This window comes from Prunus dulcis, chromosome 2 (genome assembly GCF_902201215.1).
Source record: "Prunus dulcis chromosome 2, ALMONDv2, whole genome shotgun sequence".
Classification (NCBI taxonomy): domain Eukaryota; kingdom Viridiplantae; phylum Streptophyta; class Magnoliopsida; order Rosales; family Rosaceae; genus Prunus; species Prunus dulcis.
In genome coordinates, this window is record NC_047651.1 from 14,998,562 (window position 1) to 15,007,139 (window position 8,578).

An 8,578-nucleotide genomic window follows, 5' to 3' on the forward strand; every position below is an offset into this window, starting at 1 on the left:
TCAGATGTAGTTGGGCATGACCGGAGGAGATGGATTATAGGGTACGACCTGGCTTCTCAATTGCGGAGCTGAGCAGCCAATGGAACTAGGGTCGGATCAAGTTGGGAAGCTTTCAAAAATGCAAGCAACTGGATTTAATGTAAAGAATTCCTAGCGGCCGAGAATTCCTAGTGGCCGAAGAATTCCTAGCGGCCGAGATTCCTAGTGGTTGAAGAATTCCTAGCGGTCGAAGAATTCTTAGCGGCTGAGATTTCCTACAGGCCAAGATTTATTAGCAACCAGGAATTCCTAGCGGCCGAGAATTCCTAGCGGCCGAAGTGCTTTCTCAAAAAGGTGGCTGAGGTCTTTTCTTCAAAGGCCATGGTACCTGCTCAAAATTACGGCCGATGTGTTTTCTTTAAAGGCCATGGTGCCTTCTCAAAAATGCGGCTGAGGTGTTTTCTTCAAAGGCCGTGGTGCCTTTTCAAAAATATGGTCGGGCGCTTCCCTTTGCAAAAGTAGTCGGGCATATCCTTACAAAAGTGGTCGAATGCTTCCTTCTCAAAAAGTTGGGCTGGGAACTCCTTAAATACCTTGGTCGGCCACTTCTCTTACAAACAGCTGGGTTGGGGCGAATTTTCTCTTTGCGCACCTTAGTGCCCTCCTCTCAACACTTGGGCAAGCAAAGTCTAGCCAAGGGAGTTGAAGTTCGGTGGGAGGTATCTCCGCTGAGGGAGTTGAAGTTCAGCGGGAGGTATGTCCGCCGAGTTCCCAATATTCGAATATTCGAGAACTCAAAGATAGTCCACCATATGGCCAAACCCAACATCCAAATATTTGGAGTTCTCATACCACTCATCTTGGCGGATGGTCGACGGATGGTAAGCCAAATCTAGAATTCTAAAAACTCAAGAGGCACAAGGTTCCACCAGATGTCAAGATGAAATCTCGGAGGTCAAGGCCCAAGCCACGGATTCACGCCCAAGATTTCTGGAGGTCAATGTGCATGTGATAGAGGCCTCACAAGGAAACAAATCAAGAAGTTTGATGATAGTTCAGCATACTTCAAAACATTAGAGAATCAAGCAATCAGAATATTTCCATCAATGTGATCCCACGAATTCAAGGGGCCTCAAAAGGAAAGAGTTTTAAAAGAGTTGACATTTGGTCATTCAATGGCCATCCCATGGGCTGACGGATGCCCTATTTGAACCTCACCAAACGAAGGCAGAGGATACACAACATCAGACAAACAAACTTATCTTTCGTCTCGCACTTTTCTGTTCCTAGACTTAGGATTTTACTTTTCAAGCACCTAGTGTAGTGAGTTCTTCTTTTTTCTAGTGTAAGTTTATATTTCCTTGTCATTTAAATTCTTGTTCGATTTATATTTATTGTCATTTAAATTCAAGTTTATTTCGATTCCTTTACATTTAATTGTTATCGCACTTCAATTGAGTTTAATTTCAAGTTTGTTTATTTTATTGTTCTTATCGCTTTTATTTCGTTCTTGCTTTAGTTATCGCTTTGATTTATTTTATCGTACTTCAATTCTTGTCTTTATGTTTATACGCATATTTAGTTTAATTGCATTATTTTCACATAAAACCCTAAAAATCACAGAAACATCCATACGAAACCTAACCATCCTCGAGCCCGAGAAAGTGAAAGAATCTAGGTCAAGATGAGGTTCCTTGCTTGGCTGATCAATCGTTTGGTCAGAAGTTAGAATCATAACACATTCATCTACTCACATTCCATTCAAGCCCAAATTCGGAGCTTGGTGATGGCATGCCCCGCATTCAAAAGAAGAAGGACCAAAAGTTCCTTCTGTCGGCCGCCCCGGTCGAAAAAGAAGAAACTCCGAGCCTGCTTGGTATTCAACTTGAATCCAACTTTTTAAACTCAAAAACAGAATTTGAGTCCAAAACAAAGAAAAAATGTTTGGTAGTCTTATTTTTAAAAACTCAAATTCAAGAACAACAAAAAAAAAAAAAAACACCCTAATTATTAAAAACAAAAAAATATCTGTTTTTTCAGTTTTTTTTTAACAACCTACAAGTTCTCAAATTTTTAAGATTTTAAAATAGTTTTCAAGTTGCATACTAAACAAGTTTTTTAACTTAAAAATAGATTTAAGAACTCCTTGTTTTTAAGAAAAATCAAAGTTTTGAGTTCCCTGTTTAAATAGGATACCAAACGCCCCCTCCATTTGCCTGATTAGTTTTTCTTAGCCACCAATTTACTTTGTTTTGCTTGCAAGGCATATATATAATGCAAGTCAATTTTTTTTTCCTCTCTTTTTTCGTGAAAATTTATCGCTCAATATGCATTTTATTTTGTGAGTATTAGATGATTGTTTAGTACACCATAACTCAACTACGAATTTAAAAGTAATATTCCACCTCTTATCTCAACTTTCTCATATAGAAGAAATCTTCCGCCAAAAAATATATATAGAGAGTAAATCTTTCTTGATTTTGTAATGGACAAAAAGTAATTTTTGGTCATTGTAGTTTGTTGAATTTATCATTATAGTCCTCATAGTTTCATTTTTGTCAATTTTAACTATGTAGTTTAAAATCTCGTAATTCAAGGACAAGTTACAAATTCACTCAAATTCTTTCAAAATACCCTTCTATGTTAGGGATACGTGCTTACTCCATCACGAAATTATATGAAAATTTGGACATATCCTTAAATTGTGATGGATGTCAAACTATACTACTTAAACTGCTAAAATTAAAACCACAAAAACAAAAGTGAAAAATCCGATACACTATAAGTATAAAAAAAAAAAAAAAATCACTTTTTGCCTTTGTAATATCATGAAACTCATAGGGACATTTTGGAAAAAGCCAAAGGAGAGAGAAATATTTTTTTAAAAGTCAAAATGGACAAAAATGCCCTTATTATTTTTGAATTTTGATAAGAAATCTTTTACATTTACATGTATTTAGTTTAAAAGTTGAGAAAATTTTCTATTTTTTTAAAAAAAAATTTAATTTTTTCCAAAAGCAAAAAAAATTTTGTGGCTGAAATATAAATGTACTAAACTGTCTCTCGTGTACCCTCCAAGGGAGATGAGATGCGTCTTGGTGTCTAATATATTCGCGAGACACTTCCATAACTTTTCTACTCCCAATAAAATTATCGTTTGTTCCCACGTAACCCTCCATTTAAAAAAGTGGGTCCCAAATCCCAAATCCCAAAGCATGAGTGGATTGTAAATTGTATATAATGCATGCATTAATATAATAGGGTTGAGTGGGAGGCTGAGATCAGTCCTCTATAGACGGCCCCATTTTTGTCATCATTCCCCCGGTATCATACCAACACCTAATTGTGGTATCAAACTCTAAATCATTGTCTTAATAGTGGTTCTATTAAACAAATAATCTGCCACTTTTAAATATCGCCCTCCACGTTGCCAAAATGCCATTTGTCTCTCCTCTACTTAATCACACGTATTATTAGTAATAATTACTTAATTCCATTTTTACAAGCCAAAATTAGCATTAAAAGTGCCAGCTGGTCTGAAATAGGGGTTCATTCTTTGTGTGACACGAACAAATGATAGATAGGGCAACTTCATGTGTGTGTCTGTGTGTTCTGATTCGGATTTCATGGCATGTTTTCTCTATTATTTTAGATTTTTGGTATTACCTTGGCACACATTCTCAAGTAAAAAACACACCAAGAAAGAAGATCGGAAAGTAATATTGATTTGATTATAGCTTCGAATTACATCGAATTTGATACGATGTCGCAATAACAATGTACGTGTGGCATATACTCAAATTGTATCGATTGATCACACTATATGGCAATTGATATGAAAATGCGACTACTTTATCATTATTTAAAAATCAAAATATGTAACCAACTAGTTTTTATTTTAGTTGCACTTTTCTTTTAATATTGAACGATGTTTCAAACTCGATACTCTTAATTATTTAAAAATAAAATAAAATATATATATTTTAAATTTTTGTTTAAATAATTCTAAAAGTTGTAATTGAAAAGTAAATGCGAACGTATAGTCATTTTTTCTGCTTTTATTGAGTGCTTAATAAATATGTATAACAGCTATACGTGACCGTACAATTCTATAATTCTCCTATGAAGAATTCTTTTTAAATATAAATAAATAAATTCTCTGTCCATAACAAGTTTTTTCTAACAAAAAAATAGTAAATCCCAAGCATTATGTCTGCCATTTAATCTGCAAATTTCTTTGCCCATGTCCTCCATAACACACAAAACATGCCCCCACCATGCACTTTGGAAGGGCACAAAGTACACACCCGAGCCACAGAAGGGATGGCAAATCCGTAATTAAACCAAGTTTCCAATGGCAAACCCACCACCATGTCCTTAAGCTTTATATAATTTCGAACTATATATACATATGCTACCACCGTTTGCTCCATTGGCAGCTCTTAAAACTTCCAAAACCCACCACCCCAAAAAATGCAAGCCAACCCCAACCCCTTCCAAATTATTCCCAAACAAATCTTCCCTTCACTGATAAAGCTACCTCCGGTGCACCAATCTCCGTCCCCAGTGCCCACCAAACCACCGCGTGCCATATCAATCTCCACACCCAACGAAACCAATCGCGGTCCAATTACCATTTCAACCCTAGACGTAGTAGATGACTCCGTGGCTGCATTTTGGGACTACCAATTCCTCTTTGTGTCACAGCGCTCAGAACAAACCGAACCCATCACGCTCAGAGTCGTGGATGGTTCGGTTCCATCGGACTTTCCCTCCGGCACGTACTACTTGACAGGGCCGGGGCTCTTCGCCGACGACCACGGCTCCACGGTGCACCCATTGGACGGCCACGGCTACCTTAGGGCTTTTAAATTTGACGGGTTTGGCGAAGATGTCAAGTTCATGGCCAAGTACGTGAAAACTGAGGCTCAAGTGGAGGAGCACGACCCTTTGACTGACACGTGGCGGTTCACGCACAGGGGGCCGTTTTCGGTGTTGAAAGGTGGACAGAAAGTTGGGAATACTAAGGTGATGAAGAATGTGGCGAATACTAGTGTGTTGAGGTGGGGCCAGAGGCTATTGTGTTTGTGGGAAGGTGGGGATCCGTATGAGATTGAATCGGAGACGTTGGATACGATCGGGAGGGTAGGTCTGATAGACGGTTGTGATTCGGAGGTGGAGAGTAGAGACCGTGGTGGCGGTGTATGGGATGTGGCTGCAAGATTGCTCAAACCAATTCTGTACGGTACGTGCGTGTATGTAGAATAAAATTATTAATAGATGAGACTAATGGTGAACAAAACAAAGTAAATTGCTTTGGCTGGCTTTGGGGGAAAAAAAAAGTATCTGTCTGAATTTTTAAAGAGAAAGCTTGTTTTCAATCTGTTTCAGATGGGCATTTGGAGAATAATATTAATTAGAGATTAAATCTGTTTTAAATATATAATAATATGAATAAGTGATCAGATGGAATATTGTATAATTAGTAGCTATAAACAAGGAATACAAAAAGCAAACTCCATTAATAAAATAATGATGAGGAAGGGGTCCAAGTTATTGTTATTTTATATAGTGAAAAAAGTTAAGCGTGATTCACGAGAATATTTTACTTAGAGTTTAAAAAAAATAAGTATGAATCGAGCTGTAAATTTGAAGAGTAAAGATTAAAATATTTGTGAATAATACATAGAAGTTATACACATATAATATTTAACTAATAGTCTTATATAAAAAGGTTATGGAGGTTTTTGTTTAAGGAGATCATGACGAGAAAATCTAAACAGAGAATCCGAACCGCTGTTTTGTTATATAGTTGTTTAATATTGTTCATCATATATTAAAAGGTATATGCCTTGTACAGGAGTTTTTAAGATGCCTCCAAGGCGACTGTTGTCTCATTATAAGCTCGATGCTCGCAGAAACAGGCTTCTTATGGTGTCGTGCAATGCAGAGGATATGCTTTTGCCATGCAGCAACTTTACATTTTATGGTAATTAAGGGCATATGCATCACGCATGAGCCCTTTTATTTCATTATTATGTGGATTTTTTTTTATAAATACATAATATTTTTCGTGTTTTTTTTTTTTGGGTGCAGAATATGACTCAAATTTCAAGGTGTTGGGAAAGCAAGAGTTTAACATAGCTGATCACTTGATGATCCATGATTGGGCTTTCACAGACACTCACTATATATTATTTGCCAATCGCATCAAGCTTGATGTTGTCGGTAGGTTAATTAAATAAGTTATCGTCAGTTTTAAAATTATATATTAAATAATCATATGAGATCTAGAGAATATTGAAGATCCTTCCATCTTTACAAGGTGAAAGTGTACTCACCAATTGCACTAGCCCTCACATTGCTTTTGTTTTTTTTGGTTGAATACGTGTAAAAGTCTAAACTACAGGTGGAACAGGGCCGTTCCATTGAAAAGTAAAATAAAAGTTTCAAGCTTGGGTGTTAAGTTTGTTAATTTGTGTAAAGAGGCTTACTATATAAAAATTAAAGGAAAAGCCTCAAATTTTTTTAGAATCAAGCCCAAAAAGCATCAGCACATAAAAAACAATTTTTGCTACTATATCTCTTGAGTTAAAAGGTGTTATAGGAGGCCCTACTTTTTTGGGGACCCTGTACCGTCGCCCAGCACGCACAGTTTGTGTGCCGGGCTTGGGAGGAAGGTTTCTCACACACACTATCAAGGTGTAATGAAAGTTCGAACTTGAGACCACTAATCTGTAAGTAAATGCTTTTTCAACTAGGCTATACCCTGTTGGCCACTTTTTAATTATTTTAAATTATGGCTCATAAACGATATGATTGCTAATGAGCCATAAATTGACAGGAAAAAAAACTTACTTCATACAAGATTTCACCTCTTCCTTTTTTTGCGGTTAATGTTCTCCACGTTAGAAACAATTAGAAAGGATGGTCAATGGTTAAAGTTTGTGCAAAAGCATATTCGATACAGCCATATTGTTGTTGGTTAAAGTCCCACAAATCTATAGTGACAGACAAACATATGTTACATCGTCAGGTTAATTGTCTATCAATTATACGTTGCTAAAGACCTATATATTATGTAACCAAACTGTCGAGATAAAATTAATTACTAAAATAATATTAAAATGCAGGTGCAATGACTGCAGTTTGTGGGACTTCTCCTATGATAACAGCATTGTCGGTGAACCCTAGCAAGGCCACATCTCCCATATATTTGCTTCCTCGGTCTCCTAATGAAAATGGTCGAGATTGGAGAGTGCCTATCGAAGCTTCTTCACAATTGTGGCTCCTACATGTAGCCAATGCTTACGAGAATCTGGATGAGAATGGGAATTTGGAGATTGAAATACATGCTTCGGCTTGCTCTTACGAGTGGTTCAATTTTCAAAAATTATTTGGTAAAATTTTCAACTCGTGTCATTTAGTCTCTACTTTGTTCGAGGAAGTCATAACTATCGAAGAAAGTCACATATTACTATCTACAACTGCTAATTAAGACTTATTTGATATTGCTTCCATGTACAGGATATGATTGGCAAAGTGGTAAACTAGACCCCTCGATTATGAACATAAATGGAAGCCAAAGGAAGACGCTACCTCATCTTATTCAGGTCTCCATAAACTTGGATGTGAATGGAAGCTGTCAAAGATGTGATGTGGAGCCTTTAAACCAGTGGAACAAGTCATCAGACTTTCCAGTTATCAATCCAGCCTTTTCAGGAAGCAAAAACACATACCTATATGCAGCAGCTTCTTCAGGTTCTCGCAGTGCATTGCCTCACTTTCCATTTGACATGGTGGCCAAGCTAAATGTTTTAACAAAATCTGTGCTAACATGGTCTGTTGGAAGCCGGAGATTCATCGGAGAGCCCACTTTCATCCCCAGAGGTTCTGAAGAAGATGATGGTTACATTCTTGTAATTGAGGTAATACATTTGTTTTTTTTACTGAAAGAATTTATAGACCCAAAAAAGAAGAAGAAGAAATTGGGTGTTCAAAATTTTGAAGTGAGACTTATGGTATATATGTTTCTTGTATGGCAGTATGCAGTTTCAGTTCAATGGTGCTATCTGGTTATCTTAGATTCCAAAAGGATTGGAGGAGAGGATGCACTAGTGGCAAGACTTGAAGTTCCTAAGCACCTAAATTTTCCTCTTGGTTTTCATGGCTTCTGGGCCACTGCAGAGTAATTTCATTTTTGGTTTAAGAAAAATAAAATAAAATAAAATAAATGTTAGACAGCCTAGGCTTTATCTCTTGAAACTATAATTAAATCTCACATTGTCTCCTAAAATTTGAAGTGGCTCACTTTACTTTATTGACCGATGTTTTTTTATTGAGATGTATGCCACATAAGTGCCACGTATAAAAAAAATTATTTTCTTTTAAAAAATTGCTCTCTCAATCTCAACCATCACACCGCACCCCTTTTCCACTGGCGCTGCACTAGCCAGACACCTACCCCCACCCCCAATCGCCCCATGCCATGTAGCCAAGCCACACCCACAACCGTCACCCATTGCCACTCCAAGCCAAATCCAACACCACCACTGTCACCCCCAGCGGCCTCATTTGCCTATTGTAGGAAGGCCAAGAG

At 37.1% G+C, this 8,578-nt stretch overlaps 1 protein-coding gene across 1 annotated transcript; it reads left to right on the forward strand.

The window, feature by feature from the left end:
- Positions 1-4,409: 4,409 nt before the first annotated feature.
- Positions 4,410-8,183, forward strand: LOC117619460 (carotenoid cleavage dioxygenase 7, chloroplastic-like). The gene is made up of 6 exons (XM_034349422.1): positions 4,410-5,224; positions 5,840-5,968; positions 6,076-6,207; positions 7,113-7,379; positions 7,507-7,907; positions 8,025-8,183. The coding sequence occupies exons 1-6, from the start codon at positions 4,453-4,455 to the stop codon at positions 8,169-8,171; spliced, it is 1,848 nt and encodes a 615-aa protein (XP_034205313.1). The 5' UTR covers positions 4,410-4,452; the 3' UTR covers positions 8,172-8,183.
- The last annotated feature ends 395 nt before the right edge of the window (positions 8,184-8,578 follow it).

What these genes read in the sequence shown, in the direction of transcription:
- LOC117619460 (XM_034349422.1), top strand. Translation starts at nt 4,453, where the DNA reads ATGCAAGCCAACCCCAACCCCTTCCAAATTATTCCCAAACAAATCTTC. An exon ending in CAGCAACTTTACATTTTATG is followed by an intron (nt 5,969 to 6,075) that starts GTAATTAAGGGC and finishes TTTTGGGTGCAG; the next exon opens with AATATGACTCAAATTTCAAG. An exon ending in GTTACATTCTTGTAATTGAG is followed by an intron (nt 7,908 to 8,024) that starts GTAATACATTTG and finishes CTTGTATGGCAG; the next exon opens with TATGCAGTTTCAGTTCAATG.